This window comes from Passer montanus, unplaced genomic scaffold, assembly GCF_014805655.1.
Source record: "Passer montanus isolate IOZ18808 unplaced genomic scaffold, ASM1480565v1 scaffold2, whole genome shotgun sequence".
Lineage (NCBI taxonomy): Eukaryota > Metazoa > Chordata > Aves > Passeriformes > Passeridae > Passer > Passer montanus.
In genome coordinates this window covers 29,269,243-29,296,938 of record NW_024366591.1, presented here as the reverse complement: position 1 = coordinate 29,296,938, position 27,696 = coordinate 29,269,243, and the positions used below count along the sequence as shown (strand labels likewise).

General features: G+C 45.1%; 1 protein-coding gene across 2 annotated transcripts in view; it reads left to right on the top strand.

Moving 5' to 3' along the window:
* ALK (ALK receptor tyrosine kinase) overlaps nucleotides 1–27,696 on the top strand; it is a 226,155-nt gene extending 198,459 nt beyond the window's left edge. The window contains exons 15-29 of one of the 2 annotated variants that reach the window (XM_039707697.1): nucleotides 422–604; nucleotides 2,061–2,159; nucleotides 2,853–3,005; nucleotides 4,186–4,284; nucleotides 5,992–6,178; nucleotides 8,453–8,543; nucleotides 9,436–9,500; nucleotides 10,361–10,490; nucleotides 17,079–17,176; nucleotides 18,253–18,345; nucleotides 19,997–20,098; nucleotides 21,358–21,492; nucleotides 22,088–22,178; nucleotides 23,477–25,575; nucleotides 27,564–27,696. In XM_039707697.1, the coding sequence (XP_039563631.1) occupies nucleotides 422–604; nucleotides 2,061–2,159; nucleotides 2,853–3,005; nucleotides 4,186–4,284; nucleotides 5,992–6,178; nucleotides 8,453–8,543; nucleotides 9,436–9,500; nucleotides 10,361–10,490; nucleotides 17,079–17,176; nucleotides 18,253–18,345; nucleotides 19,997–20,098; nucleotides 21,358–21,492; nucleotides 22,088–22,178; nucleotides 23,477–24,181 (2,231 nt within the window). In that variant the 3' untranslated portion in view covers nucleotides 24,182–25,575; nucleotides 27,564–27,696. Of the gene's footprint in view, nucleotides 1–421; nucleotides 605–2,060; nucleotides 2,160–2,852; nucleotides 3,006–4,185; nucleotides 4,285–5,991; nucleotides 6,179–8,452; nucleotides 8,544–9,435; nucleotides 9,501–10,360; nucleotides 10,491–17,078; nucleotides 17,177–18,252; nucleotides 18,346–19,996; nucleotides 20,099–21,357; nucleotides 21,493–22,087; nucleotides 22,179–23,476; nucleotides 25,576–27,563 lie in introns of those variants that run through there. The other variant, XM_039707698.1, reaches the window with a different exon arrangement.

Here is a 27,696-nt window from a genome sequence, read left to right as displayed (position 1 = left end):
TAATTGCACCATGTCTAGAAGTCTCTGTGCAGAGACCTCGGACTGAGCAAGCAGCAGAGCTGAAAGTGAGTCACTGGTATGTGGTGTGGAGAGTAGGAGTGGGACATGTTTTCACACCCCTTACAATAAATTCAGTTTTTTCTACTTTAGCATTTGCATTGGTTTATTTCAAGAGTGTTTTAGACAAAGAGAAGGGGAAGGCTCTGTAAACCAGAAAGACGTGGTTGGAGAGTAGGTAGGGAATCTTTTTACTTTTTCTATAGAAATTACTTGTCCTTGTTTGTATGGTGGGTGAAAAGAGGTGCAGATGATGTCTTTCAGCTGAGGTGTTGTGAATGGATGCTTGTCCTGCAGATCCCTCCAGTGTTTCTAACAGGAAAAGTAACCCCTGGCTGTGCCTTTTCTCTTCTCTCAACTGCAGGTGGTGGAGGTGGCTGGAATGATAACACTTCCTTCCTGTGGTCAGGAAAATCCTTGCTGGAAGGTGCTACTGGAGGAAGATCCTGCCCCCAGGCCATGAAGAAGTGGGGGTGGGAGACAAGAGGGGGTTTCGGAGGGGGTGGAGGGGGGTGCTCCTCAGGTGGAGGAGGCGGAGGATATATAGGTAAAGTGGCTTCGTGTTCAAGGTGTCCCTTCCCCTCCTTTAGTGCTAATGATCAGCAAAATGCTGATGATAACTCTCCTGTAGCTAGCATATTTGACTGTTATGTACTAGTATGTCTGTGTGTTGCCTTTTTAGCACTAGATTAACTCATTTAGGCTTTGAGCAAAGAGCCAGAGGCCAGTCCTTCAGCTGCAACCCTGGCTTTGCGCTCTGCAAAATGTGACATTGAGATCCTGCTGTGATTCCTGAGCTTTTCACGTTGGGGTGGAAGTGCTGGAGCAGGAGGAGCCACAGCTATGTGCTCCAGTTGCCAAGCACCTATGTTTGGAGGACTTTGGTCCTGGAGACTGGCAGCCAGGCTTTATGCCAGGGGAAAGATGCAGCTTCTCCCCTGCCCTGCTGTGGGTGGGCTTTGGTCCTGCACAGTGGTCTCTGGGGGCAGAGGCTCAGGCTGCCAGCCAGCACCCCTCTTAATATGACTTCAGTCAACAAGGAGCTAATTTCATGTGCCTCTGTGTCTCAGGGCAGCTGTCAGATGGCATTATGTTGATTATAAATGGTGTGGGCCAGATTCAAGATCTCTGCTAACCCACAGTCTCCTGGGCCACATAGTTTGGGCAGCCATCTGCACTGTGGTGGACTCTTTAACCCCTGGTTCTCCACAGCTTAAATTAAATAGATGGTAGACTAGAAATATTGAGAGGAAGTAATGAGTTTAAATTATTAAGTGCATGTTTTGTACCAATGTTCCTGTGTAATGCTTCTTTTTCCAACAGAATGACTCACATGATTTTTTTTTTTCATTATTTCACTGAAGACAATTAAAGGGAAAAAACAATTTTTGGGTGGGGTGGGGGAATTGTTGCATGCTTGAAGTACAAAATATATTGTTTCTAATATTTGTTATCTATTGCACATACTTTACTTCTGGTATGTTCCATATGCTCAAGCACAAATGAGCAACTCATAAATTCCTTCAGTCCCCACTCCTGGTTGACCACCCTGCGTTTAGGGTGCAAAGGAGAGGAAGGATATCAGGTGTTCATTCCCTCTGCTGACACAGTACATGCCTTGATCAGCAGGGTACTAACTTAGCCCTGGAGTACTGGTGCTTTCCAGTCTCTTGGCTACCTAAATTTTAACAAGGGCTTGTACGTTTCACAGCATCCAAATGGTTAAAGATGAAGTTTGTGCCTTAGTTTGCAACAGTCTACCTAAACAGAGCTAATTGATTGATTGATTGTCACAAGCTTCATTATTACATTGAAGTTCTAAAGTCCAGTAGTTCATACCACAACTTGCTAAATATTCCCTATACAGTAAATGCTTTAATTTTTCTCTTTTTTCATTTGGATGCCTCCCTAAATAGGCTGAATTCATGCATGTTGCCATGTTTATCTGTGTTTTATTGTTCTATGAGCCTCAGTCTGTTAAGGTAACTTCTGGTTTGACATAGGTGGCAATGCTGCAGTGGACAATGACCCAGAGATGGATGGGGAGGATGGTGTGTCCTTTATTAACCCAATTGGTACTTTATACACTCCAGCACTTAAAGGTATTCATACTGGTCAGAAGTCTTCTCGTGGGTTTATTTCATTTTAAAAATAGTAGGATCCCATACAACCTTTTGGAGTACAGCTCAGTGTCATGAACATGAGGAGGCAGAAAGTATATAAAATACAGCAAAGAATAGACAGAAGTAGCAGGAAAAATACAGGGAGAGGAAGCATCAAGCCTATTAGGAAACACTCCCAGCAGTACAGTCTACCAGCCTACAGAATAATTTTGGACAAGGAAAGTGATAACAGAACCTCATAGCTCAGATACTTTAGGAAAGAAACAGACAAAACACCTGACTACTCACTAACAAGCAAATTCCTTAGAGCATCCCTTAGTAAAATATCCAGGTGCTGCCCAGCAGTGCATGGGAGTGATAAATGCTGCCACTCCAGCCTGTGTTTTCCCAGAAGTCAGTGTCTTTAATATGTTTGCAATGTGTTCAGAAAACAACAAAAAAAAATCTACTCATAAAAAAAATTTTTAAAAAAAGAAGTTTCCTTTAAAACAGCCAGAAGTATTTTCAAATTCAGATGCACTCTGGCCTGGTGGATTCAGCCAAAAAGTTTTGAAGATATTGCAGTGATTGATCTTGGAGGGAGTAAAGGCCAGGAAAGAAAAGAGTGAGCCCAAGGAAATGATAAGAATGGTCTTTACACTAATTAACTGAGCTTCTTCATCCACTCCTTAGTGACAGAGGGGCACGGAGAGGTGGAAATTAGGCTGCACCTTAACTGCAGTCATTGTGAGATGGACGAGTGCCATGTTGATCTTGAGACTCAAAAAGTCATTTGCTTTTGTGAGCCAGGCACAGAATTGGCAGAGGATGGTGTGTCTTGCACAGGTAAGTAGATATGTGGGGTACTGCTAACATGTGGGACAGAAAAAGCGTGGCCAAAGGCTGTAGTTTGGACTGTAAGACATCCTGAAAGTGCTGTCTAATCTTACTTAAACCTGGCTGCAGTTGAATGTTACTTTCTTCTCTGCTGGTGTATGCTGCAGAGCAATTTTGCCAGGATATATTCTCAGCAGCTCTGAGGACTGGGGCACTGAGCAGCAGTGCTGCTTTGCTCTGCAGTATATGTTTGGCTTCCTGCACAGATCTGAGCAGAGTCAAATTTTGTGTCTGCTTGTGCTGTTGTTCAGAGTCTGCTCTGAAATCCTGAAAGTTTGCTTGCTGAAGGAATTTTCCAGTTGAACTTAAATTTCAGACCGGTTCTTTAAAGGGGGAGAAAAAAAAGTGCAAGGTGAAGGAAAATATGATTCCTGTGGAATTGGACATTTAAAATAAAACTTTAAAAACTGTGGGAAATTCTGTGCAAGATTTCTCTGAGAAAAACTAAATACAGTGCCTGTACTTGCCTTTCTTTCAAAACCAGGTGCTCAGAGCTCCATTACTAGGTTTGCTTCCTATTCTTGTGCAGCATTTAGAGCAGGTCACCCCAGGGGTTTGGGATCCTGCTTTCAGCTTTGTCATTGGCATGGGAAAATTGTTGTGTTTTTACCATTCCTGCCTGTAAGATGGGTAAAAAGTATGGTCATTTTGTCAAGGTGAAGTAAACCTTAATAGCATGATCCCACATGAAGATGCAGCTTCACTACACTGTTATCAGGTTTTTCTGCCTGGATTACATGCATTTAGGAGATGCTATATTGCAGTCCTCCTGCTTTTGCTGTGATTTGGCATTGATAGCAGCACTTTAACCCAAACAATGTAATGTTCTTTTCATCCCCCCAACCACCTGCCCCTGTTTTTTATGGTCTTGCTTTTGCACCCAGGGAATTCACATGTTAATTCATTGATAGTGAACCATCTGTTTTAATGACTTGGTAGTAATTGAGGAAAGTGAAACAATGAGGTATGAGAAATCATAGATCCTGAGAACTGGTCATGCCAGAGGTTGCTCCTACACTATTGGAGCAGCAGATGAGTGAATGGCAAGAAGAGCAGAAAAAAATCTGATGGCAAAAAAGTGGCTCCTGGAAGACAATTTCAAATATGTAATTCCTTCTTTCTGTTGCAGCTGAGCCAGTGGTTCGTCTCCCTTTCTCCTTGGTCTTGTCTGTAGTGACTTCAGCATTGGTGGCTGCTTTAATTTTGGCTTTTTCAGGAATCATGATAGGTGAGTGTTTCTCTGCAAAAGATATTTTTGTATGAGGGCTGGAGCTGAGCTAGGGATAATTGGGCCCTGAGAGGCAAAAGGATTCAGGTTTTGAGCTACTGCTGTATTTAATGACACCTTCCCACACACATCTTCAGATTTCTGTAGTTGTTTCTAACCACAATGACCAATTCGAGGAGGCTTCAGTTACTGACTGCATTTCAAAAGAGACATTCTTTTTTGTGTTGTACTGTGCAGTTGCCAGAACACGGCTGCTTCTGGTTTTGTGAGATCTGCTGCTGTTTAATGCCTAAAAGCTTCTTTATTTGTGTGCCTATGTACAGATTTCACCTCTTAATGTATGACATTTAAGCTTAAACTCTAACATAGGTTCCCCTTTCACAAACTGCTCCTTAGTAGGATGTGGGTATTCTTGGCATTTTTATTTGAAGTTCTAAAAGGTATTTTTCACCTTTTCGTGTTCTTATTTTAAACAATCGCTCACCTGCATTTGGTGCAAGCAGAATAGATTTGAATCAATGAAAAGGAGTCAGGGATTCAAACCACAGCTTTGCCACCTTTCTTTGTCCACACCGTGTGTGGTCTAGGGAAGGAGGGGGATGAACCAAGAGCAGGAAATTAGATCTGCACAGCTGTTTCGGTTTTAAGGATTTCAGGAGTTATCAGTTGCATGCACATGGTCCTACATTTATGATTTCTGTCCTGACAGTGCCTTTTTACAATGACTAAATACTTCTCAGGAGTGGAAGAGTAATCCTCTTTCCATCCAACGAGCCTATCATTTCCATCTCAGGAAAGGGCAATGACTTAAAAAATCAAAGCAAAGGCAATGAGGAGGAAAATGGAGGACAGGAAGGGTTTGTGGATAGGTCGTTACATCCATCTGCCTTTGCAAGTGCATGTTTACCCCTTCAATTTTTCCCCTGAGCAACATCTGCTGGAGAAGATGCAATAACTATTGCTGTCACAGTCTTTGGGCTCAATCCAGCTCCCACAGAAATCAATAGTGAGTTAACCTGCTCCTGATTGTCATCTTCTTTTGGAAAAAATCCTACAATATCAGTTACTATTTCAAGGAATATCCTCAGGATGTCTTCTTTCAAGGTGTGGTTTTTAATGGTGTTGCAGAAGTATCAGTGAAGTGATGCAAGGAATATAACATACCATAAACTGACTTCAAATGTGGTCCTACTCTGTTGTTTAGAAACAGAGGAAGTTTTGGAAAATCAGTTATTTTTTACGTACAATGTGTTATTCTGAGGAAACAGCTTAGGCTATCCACTTTGAACAATGTGATGCAATAGTTCATTTCATTTAGACTTTAGTCACTTCTACATGATTTAGGAAAGTCAGTTATACACCACCTCCCACAAATTTCAAACTGGACTTGTATTTGGAATGTCTGGTTAAACTAAATAGAGCATAAAAAAAGCATCAGAACTCTGAGATCTCTCCAAGTGAAATTCATTTTACTTTTCCCAGACAGTCCATGAGCAAGCCTGTTTCTTTGTAAGATGTGTAAATCAAAGGTTCCTGGATATCTTCAGATCCCATTTTCTATCTGAAATTATTTGATGTACAGAAATATGCCAGTGTCACTGGCTGCTTTGATTCCCTGAAGTCTGGCCACACCACAGTGAGTCCCAGTGAGAAGGGCTGTCCCAAATCCAGTCTCTGGACGTGGTTAACTGTGTTCTCCGTGTTTAGTGTATCGCCGCAAGCACCAGGAGCTGCAAGCCATGCAGATGGAGCTGCAGAGCCCAGAGTACAAACTGAGCAAGCTGCGCACCTCCACCATCATGACAGACTACAACCCCAACTACTGCTTTGCAGGGAAAACCACGTCCATTAGTGACCTTAAAGAGGTGCCTCGAAAAAACATCTCCCTCATCCGGTAAATTCATCTTTGCCTTCCCCACCCTTCTCGTTGTACACCCACGTATCCCTGCTCTCCTAGAGGGGTGTGAATGCATGGCTTTGTGCAAATTCTTGTGCACTTTGAGGTTCATACCTCTTTTCATAAAATGTAAAGCTGCAGTAGTTAGGCTTGTGGGCAGGGGACTAGATTTTGGCATTCACCTTGACCTTCTATAGGTGCAGTGTTCATCTCCTGGGATTGTGAGGAGAACTGAATAATCATCACCAGTAATTCAGTTACATCTTTTACAGGCTATGCAGTGAATGGCCCATTGCCATGAGGCGATGAAATTCTGGGATGGCTGAAGCTTGTAGGAGGCTCTTTTAAATCTTTGATGGGATCTTTGGTAAAGACAATGACATCCTTAAGTGCAATAGCAAGGAAAGGAATGGATTTGAAAATGCCAGACAGAATTAAAAAGTCAGGGATATAAAGCCAGCAACATAATCGTGTCTAGATGAGAACTTCTGAAAAGTTTTAAAGTGTCTCCTAAGAAAAACTTGAAAATTCTGAGTTCTTGCATACTGCTCTACTGCAGGATACCTGTGAATGTGATAGTACCCTGATACCATGCAGTGTTACACAAAAAAAATTAAAAGTGGAAGCAGGAGTCCTTGGAAAATTGGGAAGCTTAAGGTGCTGAAAAAAAATTATGCTCAGAGCAGTCTATGCAGTGTGCAATGTTTTGCTGTCTCTTATCTCGTTCCCCCTTAACCTGCGCATCTTGCTGGACTGCACCTGGAGGTTTCCAGTGTACCCTGGGCTCTGCTTCTGTTGTCACTTGGACTTTGAAAGGATTTTTGAAGTGTGGCAAGCAGATAGCAGAGGATACAGCTGGGAATTGGCAAGGGAAGGGAAAGTGGACTTTTTGGAAGGAGGGTGAGTTATGAGCTGTAAAGGTCTGGCTTATCCCCTCAGTTTGTAATAGGTTGGTCAGACAGAGCCAAGCATGGTGTCTGAAGCTGATACCTACAAAATGTTATTACACAAAGTGGTTGAGTCACAGGCAACACGAGTCCTCAGTGTGGTTTCACTGCCCAGACTGGTTCTATCCTGGCAAAACTACAGACAGAGCTTAAGGAACGGCAGAGCAGATTGTTCCTCCTTGTTCATATGCGCAGGAGGCCAACAGCCCATGCAAAAGCAGTCCAGTGATACAGCAGAGAACAGAATCACTGCAGCCCCCAGCCCAGGCCTGGCTCTAACAGGAGAGTGCATGCTGTAGCAGAGAGCTTTATTGAGAGCCTTTTTCCCAGACTGAGATGCAGGGATGCCTCTTAGAGGCTGGAAATACTACTGCCCAATGTGCAACCCATGCAGGGTTAAGAGGGACTCAGGATTTGGGGTGCAGCCTCATCCTCTGCCATATTTCACCATGTCATTATGACAGGGCACTGATGTGAAATAGCTGCTGTTGTACCAGTTGGCTTAATGTTGAGAGTCAGGACTGAGTAGACAAGTATGCAAAATCTGTGTCATAAGGACATCAACAGGATCTATTGTATGATTACTTTTATTCCTTTCTCTTTTTTTTTTTTTTCCTTGCAATCTTATGTATCACAAGGACATGGAACAGGATCTATTGTATGATTACTTTTATTCCTTTCTCTTTTTTTTTTTTTTCTTGCAATCTTATTCAAAATAAAACTGTAAGTTTCATAACATGATCACTGCCAGAAACAATTCTCAGCACAAATTCCTAGAGCTGAGTGCTTTACAGAGCACTGTCATCACCATTTACTGGCTAAGGTACTTGCCCAGAATCACACAATAAGTCAGGAAAAGTTATTTGGTTTAGAATTCAGGTCTTTTGAGAATCATTGTGCCTCCTAGTTTCTTGCTCAATGTTTTGTTTAATGGTGATGCAGAAGTATCAGGGGAACTGTTAATGTGTTTAGGGTGTGTGAACACCAAGACTAAAGTCCTGTCTTTATTGATCTGTTTTGGAGCACCCACCACTGAGCACTGATACCAAAGCCATAGATGAGTGCTCTCTGTTACGTGCTGCAATGCCAGCAGCTCGATTTTGCTGGGGAATGATCACTTCCATGGACTGCTTTCTCTTCCAATTAAATAAAATGCAGGTTCATGAAAGATCTCACCAAGGTCTGGTGAGACCATATTGTCAATATCCAGCTCTCCCTGTTACGCTGCCATGAAAATTGTGAGCCTGTTCTGTGAGCTGTGTCCACAGTGTTATAATGTGTGTTCTGTGTAGTAAAACCTTCTTGTCTTCTCTGGTCTGTCCAGGGGTTTGGGCCACGGAGCCTTTGGTGAGGTATATGAAGGTCAGGTGACAGGGATCCCCAGCGACCCCACTCCCTTGCAGGTGGCTGTGAAAGTAAGTGACAGTGTATGAGTTATCATGATGGTTTCATGCACCTTTCACCCCAGAGTCCCAATGCATTGTAACAATGAAGATGAGTGAAGCGTTGCTATAAGTCCTGAAGGATGTGGCTAGAAATATTGCTGCTCTTTTGCAGCACTGTAATCCATCACAGCAATGGTACAGCTTGTAGGATATGGGTATGTGAGCCTACTAAAAGAGGTCTGTGCATAGTAAATAGGCAAAGATTTCCCACAGAGCCACAGCAGGCTGCAGGAATGAGAACTAAATCCATCCTCTGTCCATCCTCCCCATGCTACACCTAGCTGGTAATCTGTCCAAAAATCTTCACAGGGCCAAAAGCTGCTGGCACATACATCAAAGACCCTGCAAGTAGGAGATGGCTGATTTTCCAAGGATCTCACCACTCCCTTACAAAATGGATATGCATTGGATGTGAAGCTAAAGCCTAAGAGACCCTGGTAGAGTTCTCCAGGCCTTCAGCAGTCTAGCTGGTTTGTTTTCTCTTAGAGATTACATAGCAGCTCAGTTCTGCTGTTGGTTATAGATCCCAGCCTTGCAGGAAGGTAGGACCATTGAGCTGCAGAGAACTCAGGAGCTGTGGTCTCATTCCTCATCCTCTGTACAGCAGAGTCCCATATGTTGAGCCTTCTCTGTGCACTCTGGGCTGTTTCCTTTGCTGGGAGGAGAATGACAGTGGCATTGATGGGCCAGGAGTTCTGATATTTACCTTTCAACAGGCTTCACAGTCTAGTTTAGCAATGCTCTAGTGGCTTAGAGTGAGGTTTCTTTTAAAGAAGGATTGCTGCAGACAATGTTAGTGCCAGGTGTTCTAATCTGTAAGTTGAAGTATCTTCTCCTTGTCAACCTGTTTTTTCTTTTCCAGACATTGCCAGAAGTGTGTTCAGAGCAAGATGAGCTCGACTTCCTCATGGAAGCTCTCATTATTAGGTGTGTATGAATCACATCAACACTACTTGTGTAGGCTTGCAAAGCCCAACAAAATAAAGAAAAAAGTTTTTTATAGGTGGTGTCCTCTCAGCACATCTATACAGTAATTTTAGCATAAATAGAATAGGCATTACCATCCTTTTCTGTTTGAAGAGGCACCAAATGATTAAAGGCTAAATTTTCAAAAGGATCCACATTGGTTTTCATTACCCAAAGTGAAAAATTTAATGCCCAGATTTTAGAATTGATAATAAGGTTTTTTTTATTTCTCTTAGAGAAGAGAACATACCTTAGGAATTTGGGTTTGACTAATCAAAACTAGCAGATGGCATTGACTTTATGCTGCTGTCATGTCATGTGTCAGACAGCAGAATCCATGGAACTACATTCCCATCTCATTTGAGAGGTGGGGAAATAAGGAAATATTAGAGACTTGACCTGAAGAAACATCCCCACAAGCAGATCCCTGTGTCAGTGTTACTCAGCACAACATTGCCCTAGCTCAATTTCTGCCTTGGATGGGGAAATTAAAAGCAGACTGTTCTCTGTTATCAGACATGTTCTGCTTCCTGTGCCCCACAAGTCTTGCTGTAGCCCAAAAAGAATGCAGAAAATAGGGAGAGGAAAAGCAGCCACCTCTGTCTGCCCCTGCACTGTCCAGACAGACACAGAATGCAGGGGTAGTGCTTTAGCTTTATCCAGCTGCCCTACCTTTGAGATTTGTTATTTTCTGGGGAAAAAAAAAAAATTAAAAAGTGCAAAACCAAAACGTTCCCTGCAGCAAAAAGGTTTGAATGCTTTCTGCTACTGTGCTTTTTGGGTCAAAGTTGCTCCACAACTGTGTGTCCCTGTCTCCACAGCAAGTTCAACCACCAGAACATCGTGCGCTGCATCGGGGTGAGCTTGCAGGCCCTGCCCCGCTTCATCCTGCTGGAGCTGATGGCTGGAGGAGACCTGAAATCCTTCCTGAGGGAAACACGCCCTAGACCGGTGAGGAAAGAGTAAATTGTGGTTTGTTTAGAGAGCTGCTGCCACGAGGCAAACACTTGGCTATAAAAGAGCTCATCTATGCAGATACTATTTCCCAGCATTTTAGATGGTCACAAAATTCCTGTTGTTGTAAGACCACTGTGGAGGCAGGAGCCAGCAGGATAGGGAAAGGATGCTGCTGGGGCTATGCAGAGGTGCCTCATCCCTGGACTTTGCTAGATAACATTGCAGATACTACCTAAAAAAAGAACAGAAGCAATGTTTTTAAAAAAAAGTTAAATTCAACCCTTACCTTCTTTTTGCCAGTTGGGGGCAGGCTGGTGGGAAATGTTGAGCTAGTAATATTTAAAAAAATAAACCCATCTGCTGATCAGATGCATTCTGTGGATATCTGTCAGTTCAAATTTGGCATAGGCAAGGAGACAATCGGGCCTGGAGCTGTCAACTTAATAGAAAATATCTTTAGTCCAGAGTTTTAAAGATTTTCCCCACTGAAATCAGCACCAATAGGAAGAGACAGCTAGAAATGTGGAAGAAATTAATTACGACTTCTAGAGAGAATTCACTGTTTCAGAAGAATAAAGCTTCCTCTGAGACCCTGGGTCAGAAAGTCACACAGATATTGCTGAAGTTTAAGGCCAGGGCCCAGCTTCATATTATGTCTCTAAGTTTGACAGAGGACAAAATGCTGCATTTTATCAGTACAAGAAAGACACAAATTTGCTCTAACAGTTATCAATAAGAGTCTTCCTTGAGGCATCTGGAAACAGATAAACTTTTTTATTTTTTCCATGCAGTGTGGTTTTCAGACATATAAAATGGTCTGTGAGACTCAGAAGCACTGCAGTCTTGAATAGGTTGAAATAAAGTGGCTCCTTCCCGGATAAGGAGGCTAAACACCCAGAAAGGAAAGTCTGAAATCTGAGCAAGCAGACTTCATAAATACAGGTTGTTATTCTGAAGCACCTAGAGATGCTCCTACAAATGAGCTGAACTTGGTGGTAGGTGAATGGGGAAATCCATGTTCTGCAATGTGGTCCCCACTCTCACCCAGTGCAGTGTAAAATGGCACAGACAGGATATGCTGCCAGGCAAGAGCTTTGTTCAAAACTGCCAGGCCAGGCTGTGCAAGATGTGGGATGGGGCAGGTGAAACACAATAGGGTTTGGCTGCTTTAATTAGGGAAGCCGGCTCAGTGATGGTGCAGATCTTGTGAGGAGCTACCAAGAACACTAGTCCTACACAGCAGGAATTTTTACCTACTTGCAGTAAAATGAGCCAGCTCCTTTTGTAGATGAAACAGCCCTTAATCTCAACAGGATGAAGTCATGGGAGACTTCTGAGCCTTCTGATCTGAGGAGGCTTTTTTTTGTTTGGCCCTACGTCAGTCATGAGTTCTTCCTTACCACAATTTCTGTTCCTGTCAGCAGTAGCTCTGTGCAACCCCTGTGAAAGCCCATGGCAGAAGAGGCTGATGGTTCACTCCATTGCTTCCTTTGTATTTATCTTTCTGCCCTCACAGTCGCTCCTTTTCTTTTCCCTCCTTCTTCTTTCCTTATTGTCTTGGTTTGAAAAGACAGGTGTCTGCTTAAGGAAGGCAGGAGCCTCCCTTGAAATGGAAAATGTAAACCCCCTCCCTCCAAATTATTACAATTTTGAAATTAAGGGGCTCTCAGTCAAAGATATGGAAATAAGAATAACAGTTATTTACTAGGAAAAATAAAAACATAAATGCAAAAAAAAAACCAAACAAACAAAAAAAAAACCAACCAAAAAAAAAACCACTGACAGAGTCAGAATACAACCTGACACCCTGTGTGTCAGGGTGATGGTGACAGTCCTATCCAGCAGCAGTGGCTGCAGCCCTCCTGCAGTGCCAGGTGTGGTTCTGTTGGAGCAGTGATCCTGTGGAAGGGTGCAGTTTTCCCCTGAACGTCCAGTGGTGGTGTAGATGGGCCTGGTCTTCCCCTGGGAATCCAGTGGAGAAGAAAGCTGCTCCTCTGGGAAAGCAGTGGGAAAAGGCTGCCTGTGGTGTTCCAAATCTCAGATTATATCCAGGTAGGAATGCTTGGCTCCTCCCTCTGGGTGGAGCAACTCCCAGTGGGAGGATGAAATTTTATCAGCCATGCAGTGACACTCAGTGGCCCATTAACAGAAGATATCTCTTGGAGAGAGGATTGGCTGTGGAAGAGATAAATAAAACTGCCCAATTAACAGGCGATAACTGCCTCACCTCTAACAGACAGGAATAGAATACACACTCCCTTTTCCAACCTAAGACAGTTTGTCTTTCCTGACCTGTTTGGGGTTACCTGAGACTGACCATAGCAACTACCAGGCACAAGGCCTTTTCCTGTCATCTTGAAGATTCTCCCTGGTTTCTGCCTTTGACTTGCTCCCAGGAGTGAAGCAGACCTTGGAATGATGCCCCTGTTTTCTGCTTCGTCCCATGTCTCCCACACTTTGGGAAAGTTGAGCTTCAAATGCAGATGGGTAGTTGCAAGCTGGAACTGATCCAGAAAAGCAGTTTCCATTCCCTCTTTAACAGCTGGGTGAATGTGGGCAGACTGACTCTGTGCAGACACAGATCCACGCTGTTTTGCGCCATTCTAATACCTTCTTTCCCCTTGCCTTGCCCTGCTTCTGCAACCATCCCATGTGGTGTCTGCCTGGCAAGGATGACAGGGTAATTCATTATCTGGCTGCTGGGGCAGCTTCTGAGGGGCCAATGGCACCTGTGAGTGCTGAGAAATCAGCCTCTGGTGCGTTTTTGACTGCTGGCTCACAAACTGCGAGGCAAGGAGACTATGACTGATGAGAGCTGAGATGTGTGCAGGGCACTGTGCTCTGTGAAGTATGGCATCCAGCCCTGGCAGTGGATTTACCCTCTGCATACACTCGAGGTGTGACAGAGTCTCTGTACATAAGGCCTGTGGCTCAGTGCTGGTGGATGTGTCTTTGCACTGCTCTTAATGAACCCTGAGCTGCTTTGTTCCTCCTGTTGCTCATTCAGGGAAGACAGGCAGAAGGTAGGCATAGCAGGCTGGATGTCCAGCTTTTCAGGGCTATGAAAGGAAAGACAAGGGACAGTGCAGAGTAAAGAGGCTTTGATGACCTTTGCTTCCAAAAGGACTTAATTGAACACAAGCCCTGTCTGGAGGGTGGCAGAGATGCACTTCTTACTCTGCAGTAAACACCATACAATTTACTGCCTTTCTCCTTATTTTCTTGCCACTTTTGTATTTTCCAGCTAATTTCTTTTACCTTGTCTTTCCCACCTACTTTTGCTTTCAGCCTAATTACAAAAGAGATTTACATGTTCAGTCTCAACCTTCATCCCCCAGTTGCTCTTTTCACTTCCTTGCCAGTAACATCAAATTCATTTTCTAGTTTGGATAGACTTAATAGAGGTGTTAAAGACATTAACTTGGCACTAATTCCAAGGCTTATGGAAAAAGAAAGCACCATGCTGGAGAGACCACCAGTTGCCACTGGCCAGCTACAATCTGTGTGGCTTGGAGCAAGACACCTGCAGCGTGCTGCTGTGCACTGGCACACTGAAAAGCAGGAAAGGGAGCAGAGGGGATGGTGAAGGAGAAGGTGAATGAAGGGAAGGGGTGACTGAAGGCATTACAAGGGACATGAAATGGAAAGCTAAAGCAACTGCAGGAATATCAGAGCACAAGATCCAACTTAATGAGGTGGACATGCTGCCAGCATTGTTGCATGCTGTTCATCTGTGTTCTTCATGTAAAAAATGAAGTTTCAGGTCGGCCAATAGGTAATGATTTTTCTGGACTCTAAGCAAGAATGATCATCACTGATACAAGACCAGTGATTCTCGTGGAATGTGTCCATTTATGCCAGCTAGGTCCACTCCATAAGGTTCAGATTCATAATTCCCCACGAGCCCATGGCTGACAGCCCTGAAGGCTTTTTCTGTTCCATTTCTAATAGAGTTTCACATCTATTACAGGATTACCTCTTCCCCCTCATCTGCAGAGAGGCAACCTTGTAGATTCAGAGACTCCTGGAACTGGAGCCTTATCTCAGTGTGAGCATTGCAGAATTGTCCTTTCTGGGAGGATCTTTCTCACACACAGCACAGCAATCAAAGCCCAGCTCTGAGAGAGTAATCATATATGGATAAATGATTCCCCTCCTTTGTGCTGTGCAGCCTGTTGCACAGAGCAGTGATTACACTGAACAATACACAGAATTTCATTCACCTTTGGCAACATTCAGCCTCACCTGGGAGGTGTCACACCAGTGGTTCCAGCATGCCCACTGCCCTGAGCAGTGGAGCATTGCAGCTGGCATCATCCATTCATTTGGGGAGCAAAAGCTGTAAAGCGAATCCTTTGGTGTGTCTCAAGGCTGCCCCCTTGCAAAATGAATCCCAAACCTCCATTTTTCAAACAAATTACATGGCTAAATTGTCCTTGGCTGGGCAGTCACATCTGTTTTAGGATTGTACTTAGCCAAATAAAAGGTGGAAGGAATTCATCCAAGGAAGGAAAGGAAAGCAAGAAAAAAAACCCCAAAAAATGGAAAAAGAGAAAAAAGCTATGCAGTTCAAATCAAATGAGCTTGTGGCTTCAGCCTACAGACTGCTTTGCAGTACAGCCTGAGTCTGAAATCGATTGTAGAGTAAAGAATTGGGCTTTTTGCTCAGTTTTCACTTCAGGTTTCTGACCCTTGCTCAAAAGAGCAGGGAATGGGTAGATTGAGATATTAATTTCCCCTTGGTTATATGCCCTGCAAGGGATAAAGAAGATGTGCATTCTTTCTTATTGTAGCCATCTTGTGTAGCTGGTGAGTCACTTTAACTCACAGAGGTAAAAGAGATTATTCCCCCTTCCCCACAAAATGGCAGGGAAAGAGCTGTTTTATGTGTGCAGAAAATAGTTACTCTATAAAGAGGAAGGTTTGAGAGAAGATGTAGTCCAGTGTTTTAAAAAATCAGTGAAGTATATATATGCAATGAACTATACTGTGTAAATAATAAAATATAGGCAGGTGGAACAAGGTCACGTTTTGGTTTATGGCCCGGCAGGGAAAGAGCTGCTTTATGTGTGCAGAAAATAGTTACTCTGTAAAGAGGAAGGTTTAAGAGGAGATGCAGTCCAGTGTTATAAAAAAATCAGTGAAGTATATATATTCAATGAACTCTACTGTGTAAATAATAAAATATAGGCAGGTGGAACAAGGTCACGTTTTGGTTTATGGCCCTGCATTGAACAAAGCAGGCTTTGTTCACACAGAGATGCACCATTTTTCAATTATTTCATTAGTCAAGTATTGAGGCCAGGTTTTTTTTCCTAATATCTTCAGAGGACATTAAGTTGTTTTTTGGGGGGTTTTCTGGGTGTTTTTGTTGTTGTTGTTGTTTGGTTTTTTTTTTTGGGGGGGGGGTTCTGGGTGTTTTTGTTGTTGTTTGGTTTGGTTGTGGTTTTTTGTTTGGTTGACTTTTGGGGTTTTTTTATTAGTTTTGCCAGCCAATGACCACTGTTTAGTGGCTGCTGCAGAGCCTGGACTTATTTCCAGTCCCAGTTTGCAGTGCTTTAGATCAGGTGGGATAGCCAGCACAGCATGGCATGCATCTGGAGTTGGACTGGAGAGCCAGCAGTCCCTGTCACTGGAGAAGCTGTGCTGATTTGTGCACTGGTGTGAGAGCCCCAGGGACAGGTGTGCCTTTTGGGGACTAGGCTGACTGGTTGGTGTCCTAAGAGGGAGCCAAGGAGTGTGATAAGCTTGTTTGGTCCAATAACTAGGGCTGACAAACACTCAGCCATGAAATGGTTGTTGTGCCATGAGCAGTCACTGCCACCCAGTTGTTTCTCATCACTCCACTGGCAGCAGCACTTCCCTCTTCCCCACAGGACTGGCCACAGGGATCACTGAATCTCACCCCAGGAATCACTGATTCACACCCCAGGAATCACTGATTCACACCCCAGGGCAGCAGCTGTGGTTTGGCTGCAGGGACTGAGTGTGAATCCTGCCCTTTCCACTGAAGCATCTGGCTCCTCCTGGCAAGGGCTGTGGGCTTCATCAGAGGGGCAGGAACGAGGAGTTGGCAGCCTTAGTCTTCCATAGCCATTGGCTCCACAAAACTGTGTCAGTGCTCTAAGGGGCAAGATAAAACCTACACAGATGTGGAGGAGGGAAAGAGCAAATGTGACTCATGCCATTATACAAAATGTCATTCCCGTGGTTCAAGGTGACTTTAGAGAGGAGCTGGCAATAATACAAAGAAACTCAGTGAAGAACAGTTCAGGCTACAGATCTCAAAAATCGTGCTGAAAATTCAATAGAATCTGCCATGAGAACTTCGGAAATTCTTACAGGGGCATCCCAATGGAGCTGGAAAGTCAGATCCAGCTGATTCTGTCTGTTCTGATTCTGTCTCTGGGATCTGTATAACGTTGTGTCTGCACATCCTTTCGTAGTTCCTGGGTATGGACTGTCTCTTGTGCATTTTCCTAATCCCTTTGTCACTTGCTGGAGAGGTCCCAGCGCTGTAGCCGCGACAAATCACACCATATTTCAGCTTTTAACCCATGTGTGTCCCTTGTCTTTTGGCAGAATCAGCCCTCCTCCCTCTCCATGCTGGACTTGCTCCACGTGGCCCGTGACATTGCTTGTGGGTGTCAGTACCTGGAGGAGAACCACTTCATTCACAGGTAGGTGAGCCCAGCCTGGGCAGGACTTACAGACACGCCAGCACAGGCTCATAATGCCCTGCTCCATGTTTGTGTCCTGCTGCACTCTAGTGGCTGGACACCTTCAAACAAGGTAGACAAAATCACAGAAGCAATAAAGAGAGGAGCTGCTATAAATCAAGCTGGCAAAGGTCTGTAGTTTTGCCAAAGATCCTGAGCCCTGTCTCAGGGCCTGCACTTGTGCGGCCTATTTGGCTACTCTGCAAATGGACACAATCTTGTGACAGAAGTCTTTGAAGCTCTCCCTGCCATTAATTTTATTACTGCCTGTCTGCTCATTTTGGAAGGCTTTTCTTCTCCCTCTCGAAGAGCACCTGTACAAGCACAGCCAGAAGGGCAACATCAGGTGACCACTGCTCCTGCAAAACAGGGTGTTTGGCAGGAATCTAGAATCTGCCTGTCAAATAGAGATGAGCAGAGAGGTGGCAGTTCACAGCTCTGAGAGTCACTCACAAGTTGTGCCATTGTGGTATTCAGACTTCAAGGTTTACTCCAGCCCAGCAGAGGTGGAGCTTGGAGCTTTACCTGCATACACAGATTCAGGCCCACAGCTTCAGTATTCAGAGCAACACCTGCACACTGTTCTGGCAGTGTGCTGACACCTGTCTCTGGCAGTACAACAGCCTTTTGACAACGCTTGAACAAGCACAGTAGGAACAGATCAGTGGATCGTTCCCCAGACAGCTTGATGTTGGGACTAGTACATTCTGAAACCAGCTCCTCTTCTTGCACTCCTTGGAGACATAAAAATAACTCCTGGGGTGAAGGGAGGCTCACAGGAGGCCCACTCTTTCAGCTGGAAGATGTTATGTGAAGTTTAAAGAGAAAATGTTAAAGAACAAAACTGTTCCTGCTGTGGGGATAGATTGGAACTGAGGACATTGCAGTTATCCATAAGCACTGACTTTTCTGGCTGTTTAGGTTCTCTGCAGCTCAGAAAAGTAGGTACTATTTTTTGTTTTCTTTTTGACTTGCAAAACTGTCAAAGGATTAAGTGGCTCTTCTCTTTCTGTTTCTTTTCTTTCCTTTCCTCTTAGGGATATTGCTGCCAGGAACTGCCTCCTTACCTGTCGAGGGCCTGGGAGAGTGGCTAAGATTGGAGACTTTGGAATGGCCCGGGATATATACAGGTAGCAGAGCCAAGCCCAGGGTACCTGCAAGTGGGAGGTCACTGAAATGGGAGAGGAGCAGTGTTTGTGTTTGGGAGGAGCCTCTTGTGCTGTTCTGTGTAACTCTGGTGAGGCAAGAGTGGAGAGATCCCAGCCTGGTGAATCCCAGCTGATGCTTCCCTGATGTTTGCCTTAAACTGTCCTGGACAGTTTTCTCCTGGGCAATGAAGTCTACTGGTCATGGAAGGTTTTCCCCCCTCCCTCTTGGACTCTGTCCTCAGTTTCCTTTCTTTATGCCACGCTGAATGGCATTGATGTGCCCTTTTGTTTTGTGATCCCAAATCATTCAGAGTTTAATCTCTCTCCTTGATGCTACCCCTGCACCTTTGGTTTGGTGTCATCAGTAAATTTCCTCAATTTACTGCAGCTAAAGGAGGAAGGTGTACAAGGAGGTCAGGAAAATATAATCACCCAAACTGGCATTCAGCCAGGATGCAGGGTTAACTACCTTTGCTCTTGCAAGAAGTGCCAGAAAATCTTTAATGACCATAAGCAGTCAGGGCTGCAGTTTGATGTCTCATCTTCCATAGAGCACCTCTAGAAGTGCAGCTCCATATCCTGCTGTGCTGAGGAATTGATTTGCCCTGACTCAGAAGAAGGAATGCCTCATGCTCAGTCACCTGCACAGTTTTTTCCAGTGCCTTGCCTTCTTTTTTTCCTGCTTGAGGATTCTCCTGTGCAATTACTAAGCCAGGTTTGGCTCTGCTTAGCTTGAGCTCTGACAGTATCACAGCTTGAGGTGCTGCAAACAGAGTGCTACCTTCAGAAACCCAAGTGCATCAGAGCTGCTGGGGTTTTTTCCCTCCACAAAGAGCCCCCATGCAGCCCCACTGTCACATGGGGCTCTGCTGGGACAAAGTGGCATCTGTCACCCCCACACAACCAGCAGAACTGACTGCCAAGATGAACACTTTGGTGCTGAGCTTTCAAAGGTGCGTTTGAAGCCTGCATGTGTTTCTTTGTCCAGGAATACCCTTTGGATGCTCAGGCTGTGCTGTTGTGATCAGTGATACCAGCTTGCATGAGCAGCCTGCGACTGCCAGCATGGGATTTGGGGCTTGCAGGTTTTATTTCAAATGACAGCAGCTCCAAAGGACTGTTTTAATTCCTGTCTCAGGAACATTTTTGTGCTACTGTCCCAGCTCTAATGACCTGGCATCCTCCTCAACAAGCTCCTTGTTCCTACAAAGGGGTTTGGATTTTACTCACAATGCTTTAGACCGGGTATGTATGGGATAGGTTTGGTTTGTTCTTGCTGGGTATGCCCAGGATGACCATGTGTGACATGAGGTGAGGAGGTCTTGCTGTGGTTGAAAAGGGCAGGAGGAAGCTCTGCCAGCAGCAGTTACTGTGTTAGTAATTCCCTAGGAGGGTGAGGATAACTGGTTTACCAGATCAGGCCTGAAATGATGTAGATTAAACAGCACTTCCGTGGTTTGCATTTTCCACTACTTTTATGAGAAGAAGCAGGTCATTTCAGCACTTAGTTTGTTCCACCTAAATTAGTCTCTCCTCTGGCTCATAATTTTAATATTTGTAATTACAAAAATCCCATATTGATGGCATTTTCTGAATTCTTGGCTGACTCTTTTGTTCTGTTTGTTCTTTGCAGAGCCAGCTACTATCGTAAGGGTGGGTGTGCAATGCTGCCTGTCAAATGGATGCCTCCTGAGGCTTTCATGGAAGGGATATTTACATCAAAAACAGACACATGGTGCGCTTCCTTTCCTCCGCCGGCCGGTCTGTCCGTGTGGGAACCCCTTTTGTAAACCGTGAATATTTTGTAAAAAACACATGTTCTTGTTCACTTCTCACACACTAAAAATACAAGCTGGGTCTTTCACAGCCAGCAGTGTTTGAGGAGACAAGGGAGCAGAAAGGTCAGAGGTGGGTGCTGCAGGGCAGGTGAGCGGGCAGGGAAGGGAGAGCAGATGGAAGCAGATGCAGCTGCTGCTCCAGGGAGGAAAGCATCAGTCCCACACTGAGGAAAGCAGCATGGGAGGCTGCAGGCACTATCCATCCTGCCAGTCAGGGAGAAGGGTGTCCTGCGTTGTGGGTTTGCCTTTCTCCTGGCCTACAGCAGCACTTGGAGCTCCTAAGTGGCCAGAGGCAGAGAGGAAAATCAGGAGAGCAGGAGGCAAGAGCTCAGGGAGTGTGTGGAGTGGGAAGGGGCTGGTGACCAGGACACAGCTCCTGAGCAAGCCCCAGCAGAGGGGTGAGGTCCACACCCGGAAGGGGCTGGTGGCCAGGACACAGCTCCTGAGCAAGCCCCAGCAGGGGTGAGGTCCACACCCTGGCATAGCTGAGCTCTGCCTGTCTCAGCACCAAGCAGAGGAGTTTCCCATTGCTGCACATCTCTCTACAATTTTAACCTCATTTTTTAATGAGGTTGTGGCTCCCAAGCCATTGACCAGGTGAATGCTTTGGAGGGGGTCCTGTCCCAGCCACTGTCCCCAGGGCTTTGCAGGCCACAGCACCCAGGCCAGGGCTGTGTTTGCTAGGGAGTGTTTTCATTGTGCTCTGAGTGACAGGTGGGGCCTCTGGGCCTCAGAGCATCATGGGGATTCACTAGCAGGATATTTTATGCAGGGGTAGCTCTTCCAGAGGAAAAGTTTGCCAAAACTTCTCTCTCCAGCAGTGGTCAGAATCTCAGAAAAGGATGACCTGACCGTTCACTTTTGTTACCTCCAGTCGAGCAGTGCTGAGTACAAGGGCAAAGCAGCCATGTTTGCCTACCTACATCATAGGCTTCACTTACCTAGCAACCAACTACTGGTATTTTATATTAAAAGTTTTAAAGTTTACTCTTACAACTGTGCAGCTTATTTATGTCTGAATCCTATAGCAGGATTTCCACCAGCTGCCTGATCAAAAGTTGCAAAGTTGCTGATGGTGCTGAACCCAGGGGCACTGCCCACTGGTGATGGTCATTCCAGTATCCCTCACTTTGTTTTCCTTTGCTTCTGTACTCAGGTCCTTTGGCGTATTGCTGTGGGAGATATTCTCTTTGGGATACATGCCCTACCCCAGCAAAAGCAACCAGGAGGTTCTGGAGTTTGTCACCAATGGAGGAAGGATGGATCCACCTAAAAACTGCCCTGGCCCTGTGTATGAGATTATAACTTTGATATATTCATGCAATTAAGTTTCTGTTTCAGATGCTTTTTCTCTACTCAAAAGTTAATGACTTTTAAGATTGACCTAATCATGGCTAATCTGCCTTATTAAACTTTAGTGCCAGTGATTTCTCTATATTTAATTTTTCTGTTGTTTTGGAGAATAATTCAGGGCCCATTTGAGAAGTCCTGGCCACTCCTTTTTTGGTCAAAGATGACACAATATTTCTCTGTCTTTGGTTAGCTGTGAAACTTTAATGCATCAGACTGTCCACAGGCAGGGAAAACTGGGCTCCTTTATCTCTAGCCCTGCCTACCTTTAATGTGTTGTCCAAGGAATCCTTGGTGAATCCCAAGGAATCAGGTGAATGAGTAATTTCTCTGAAATGCTGTGGATTTCACCCCACTGGTGGTCACATTCCAGTGGTCACCAGTGCATCAGTTGTCCCACTCCAGGAAGGCAGAGAACTCTCATTTGTCAGAAGCAAGAATGGTGATGAATGTCTGTGATTCCCAGGCTGCCATGAGCAGTTATCACATCCCACGGGATCTGCCGTTCACCAATGTCTCCTGTTCTGCCCTTCCAGCTACCGCATTATGACCCAGTGTTGGCAGCACCAGCCTGAAGACCGGCCAAACTTTGCCATAATCCTGGAGAGGATTGAGTACTGCACTCAGGTACCGCTGTTCGCATGAGAGGGGTGGAGAGGGTTCTTCTTCAGGAGCTGTCTAGACAAGCCAGGGCTGGAGATGGGGAGGCAGCACTGCCCTACTGCAGTCAGCAGTCCAGGGAGACTGATGTCAGCCTGGGACCCCTGGCTGGGACATTCACCTCATCAGGTGCTTGATCCTTCTTGTCTTCTGCTGCTGAAAGGCACAGGCTGGCACAGGCTTACACAGCTTTACAAAGAGCACACCTGTAGCCCTGCTTCTGCTTACAGAGCGCCGATTCCAACAAGCAAAAGAGCAAAGACAGGCCAGCACCTGCCCTGCTTTCACATGCCTCATCCCAGCCACTCCATCCCAGTGCTTACCCTCAAGGCATAGTCAGCACTGAACAGAAATGGTCCCAGCTCAGAGCACCCTTTGCAGGTGGTTTCACCAGCTGTTGGCAATTTTTTTGAATCTGACAGTGCTGGAGTAGGCAGGCGGAGACATGGCCAGGCTAAAGGAGTGGGGATTCTTAGGCTAGGCAATGGGGGAAGGTTGTGGCTGGCTTTCCAGGCCAAAATCTGATTTATTTGGTTTTTTACCACCAGTTTAGCTTGTGAGAAATAGGGCAGTTTGGAAAATGTTCTCCTGCCTGCATCAGCACAGGCTCCTTGTGTGATCTCACTGTTGTTCACCTCAGTCAGTTTGCTTTCCCTTGCTATTTGGGAAGCTTGATCTGTTGTTTATGTGTGTTTGGATCCTGGGATTGGGAGGCATTTTTTTCTGCTATCTGTAGCTTGCTGTGGCATATAGCAATAAGTAAAGGTTGCCAAGATCACTGCATTTTCTCTCGGTTTAATTTTCAAAACTGCTTAAATATCTCAGAACCACGGCCCCTGTGGATTTGGGCTTCAAGGGGGTCTGCCAGTATTGTCTTCACTCTGCATTCCCATTCCTCCCTTCTTGTGTGGAGGCAATACTTACATGGTTCCAACTTTCTCAATATTATCTGAGAGTGTTATGAACTCTGAGATGATAGAGATTCCAAAAAGCATTCCCACAGGAAATTTTGCTGGACATAAAAAATGCTTTTCATTGGTTTTGTGCCTCTGCTGTTCTGTGGTGAGTTTAAGGGTTACTTTCTTTTAAAGAGTGGGATTTTAAGGATATCCTGTTGCATCTCACACCTAACTGCCCTTTGTCTACATCCTCTCCTCATGGAATGTGGGCTCTGGGTGGTGGGACGTGTTGAGATCATAGCATGACAGCTGCTAGACGTGTGGTGGCTGCAGGCTTTGAGAAATTCCCGTTGTTCCCTTTGGCAGGATCCCGATGTCATCAACACCGCCTTGCCGGTAGAATATGGCCCATCGGCCGAGGAGGAGGAGAAGGTGGCGATGCGCCCCGACGATCCAGAAGGAATTCCTCCTCTCTTGGTCTCAACACACCAAGACAGAAAGGATGATAAGCAAACCCTGCCATCTCCACCACCCCTGCCGTCAGCCGTCACTGCTGGAAAATCTCTAGGCAAAGTGGGAGCCTTGGAACAGCCAGCGCCGGGAAAGGTGCAGTCAGCCACAGGGGGGGGACACATCAACATGGCCTATGCCCAGTCCAATCCCCCTTCAGAGCTTCACAAAAGCCGGGGCTCCAGAAACAAGCCCACCAACCTCTGGAATCCAACCTACGGCTCCTGGTTTGCAGAGAAGCAGGCCAGCAAAAACAGTTCTCTGCTGGAGAAGGAGAGGCCCGAGAGGGAGAATCTGGGACAGGAAGGAAACTGTACTGTGGGGCCCAACATTGTGACTGGCAGGCTGCCAGGCTCCTCCCTGCTCTTAGAGCCATCTTCCCTAACCGCAAGCGTTAAAGAAGTGCCTCTCTTTAGGCTCCGCCACTTCCCCTGTGGGAATGTCAACTACGGATACCAGCAGCAGGGCTTACCCTTGGAAAGCTCCACACCACCTTGCGCTAGCAGTTACGAGGACCCTGTCCTTAGAAACAAGAGCCACATAACCCAGCAGGGGCCCTGAGAGCCCTCGACCCTCTCTTGACTTTTCCCCCCCGTGGCCCCTGAGCCTTGAAGAGATGTCCTGTTACCCAGCACACCACGAGCAAGGCATCGGACAGCATCACCTCCTGTTTTGTGCAAACTTGCTCCAAAAGTGCCACCCTTGATGCTGTAATTTCTACTAACCCGAGTGGCTTCAAACCAGCGGAGCCCCAGCAGAGTCAAAGGAACGAGGGGGAGGGAGGATGCAGGGAACTGTTGTCAACTGCAAGGCCCAGCTGCTGTTGCATCAACTCATCCGCATGGTTGTCGTCATGCCCTTCCTGTGAGCTTTTCCCAGTCGTGCGTCCTCTGCTTCCGTGTCAAGCCGCGGCTCACTGCCATGAGTGTTTCATGTCCAGGCTTTTCCGTGCCAAACTTGTCGTTGCTGTGGAAGACCTGGAGGTCTCCTGGTGCTGGCAGAGCTTGTAGTGGGTTTGGGAAGAGCGTCCTCTATCCAAACCAAAAAAAAAAAAAAAAAAAAAAAAAAAAACAATGACAGCGCTGAATGGTGACGCGATGGCACGTTCTCAAGTCTTGGTCCAGCTGCAATCCAGTCTTCGAAAGTCCTTGAATGCACAGTGTTGTGGGGGTGCTGGCAGGGCAATGGAAAAACCCTGGTCACACTGCATCACTTGAAGGGGAGGGGAGAGGAAGCAAAGGATGGGTGTAGATGCTACAAGGCATTCAGGGGGCAGGCATTGTTTTTGGCTGGGGTTTTCTTTGGTTTGTTTTTGTTCACCTATGCTTAAGCACCAGAACCCAGTAAAGCCCTTTAAAATTGCTTCTGTCCTACAAAAGTAGGGATGCCCTTCATCAGGAACGTGGAAGTGTCAAGTGGAATCAAGGTGAAGCTTTAATGGACCATGGTCATGAGAGAGACTTTCACCATGCCCTGAAAAGGGACAGCCACCTGCATACCTCGAAGGTTTGAAATAGCCTTTGACATACACTGTATGAACAACACCATAAAGACAGAAGACTACATCGTGCCACTGTCTGGAAGCCAGATACTGTCTGTACTGAAGGGTTTAGAGCCCTTTTTCCTTTGGCAAAATACGTGTATGATAGTGGTTTAAGGACAAACACTCCATTGACTCACTTTGTACACCCCGTGCATGAAAAATATTCCAGTTAAGTGTATTGTCAAAACATAGATGTAGGATATAATTCATGTGTAAAGATGTGCATTAGTAACTTCAGCTTGGGGTTTGGAGGAGCTGTTTTAGCATGATTGCTGTCCAAAAAAGGGGTGCTTATTTCCATAGAAATGGGAGTACTGGAGCATCAGCAAAGGAGTGGGAAGGTGTTCTTCAGTCTGAGACTCTTCATTTCAGTGAAGTAACCCTGAGTCTGGCCCTGGATCCAAACATTGAGGTAAGCTTCCTGTCTTCATCAGGGAACAAACCAGTATCCCTATACATCCTAAACTTCGGGATGGGCAGATGGAAATTGGAGGACTTGGCTTGGGCTAACCCCCTTGTAAAGAACACATGACAGGGGGAGCACTAGTGTGCTCTCCTAATCTGCCTTTCTGATGCCTCTGATACACAGAATTAAATCCTTTTTTTAGTCCAAAGCCAAAGGCAGATGTGGTGACTGGTTACAGGCTGTGCTCGTGTGTTGGGTCAGGGGCTGCTCTGAATTTCATGTTCATCTGCTAGAGATCCATCCCACTGCTGCTGCACGGGTTAGGGGGGATAACAAGGGCCATGCTTACAGGCTTCTTTAGTCTGAGCTAAGAGGGTATTTGTCATCTCCCAGGTTATTAGGCTCACAGCTCTTGCTGTGAAATAGCCACTGGGGAGGGATTCTATCTAGCTTAGGATTGTGTTAGTGTCACACCAGTCTCTCTCTCTAGCTCAGTAAACTCAGTGGGCTAGTTTCTTGAGTCTCAGGAAAGCTGATTCATTCAGGAGGCAAGCACCATCTGAACAATTTATTACACTAGTACATTATTCACATATAATAGCAATTTTCATTTAGGTATTCCAGATTTCTCATTTTCAGAAGAGCTGAAGCTCCTTATTGTTTTCTTTAGCCTTTCTTTGGAAAGGAGCACACTCTGAGTTTTTGCTGCCTTGCAAAGTTACTGAGGGCAGAAGCTGACCTGTTTACTGATGAGTGTTTTCAAAAGAATGCGCAAGAACAAAAAGTTGCTAAGTTAATGATCTTTGACTAGCTGAAATTAATTCTTGGATCTGGGGCAGCAGCTTCGATGCTGCACAAATGCAGATAAGCTGCCAGGTTATGATGTTAAAGGCAGAATTTCTAAAGAAACTTAAAAAGCACAAGCAGCAAGAGATTATTTTAAGTCAGTAGGTGTGAAAGGCAGGCTCTCCCAGCCATGATGAGAGTGTAGTTGCTGCTTTGAGGTTCTGCTGTGCAGTTATTTTATCATAGAATTTCCTACAGAATGGGAGTTGTAAAAAAACGAAGGAGCTAAACACAGTCCTGCTTCTTACCTATAGAATATGTAAAGAGATAATTCTGATCAGGGGAAATGCTGAATTACTACTGGAATTCTCCAGTCTGCTGAATACAGTGCGTTGAGCAAATATTGTTCAGCATTGGCAGCTGCTTTTAAGTGAGCTTCCCTTTAGTGTCTCCAGTGCAAAATGCTTTTTTGTGGGTTCTTCAGTGGTTTGGATTTTCTTGGTTGGTTGGGGTTGGAGTTTTGGGGTTTGTTTCTATTACTGTTTTTTGGTTTGGTTTGTTGTTTGTTTTTTTTTAATCCCTCTCTCTTAACTCTTTGAATTCAGAAATCCAGTTTGGTCTTATTTTTAATGTTAAAACCATACCATTTCTGAGCTCTTCCACAGCAAGCATTTAGTTTGGTATCTCTGGTGTGCTGTCCAAGCACAGTACCCCAGGTTGCAAACACTGTTCTGTAAATATTGGTGGTAATCAAATCTCCTCATTTAGAAAAAGGAGCTGGAGCATTTGCCTGTCCTCTTTCTTAGGAAACAAATACTGCCATTAATTGCTTGGACCAAAGGGTGCTCTGTTGATTGTATTCAGGCTGCAGTTGCCATGAGCATGAACCAGAAATTTTAATTTCTGTGTCTATGATGATTCACCTGTTCAGTACTCAGAGCTGCAGGGACCAGAAGGGATTTAAGTCACCATGGGCTCACTAGACCAAAGCACTCTGTAAATCCTAAATTCCTCTATCAAACCCTTCCATGCTAGGAGAAAAACAAATTCAAGTTTTTTTAACCCTCTTACCCATTTTTGTCAGTGACTTATTTTTTAAATTATAGGTTTTTGACACACTGTATATTTTTAAGGAACTTGTTTTAAGACCATTAATCTTTTGTGTTGGCAATAATGATGTTCTGATTTATGTCTTCCTCATTCTGCAGTGGAAAAGCGGGAAGCAGAATGATCTACAGGATGTAAAGCACAACTGGGGAAAAACCCTGTGCTTATGCTCTGGAAATGGCTCATTTCCATGTGGATGTTACCTGGTTTCCTACAGAAGATAAGTAGGTTTCT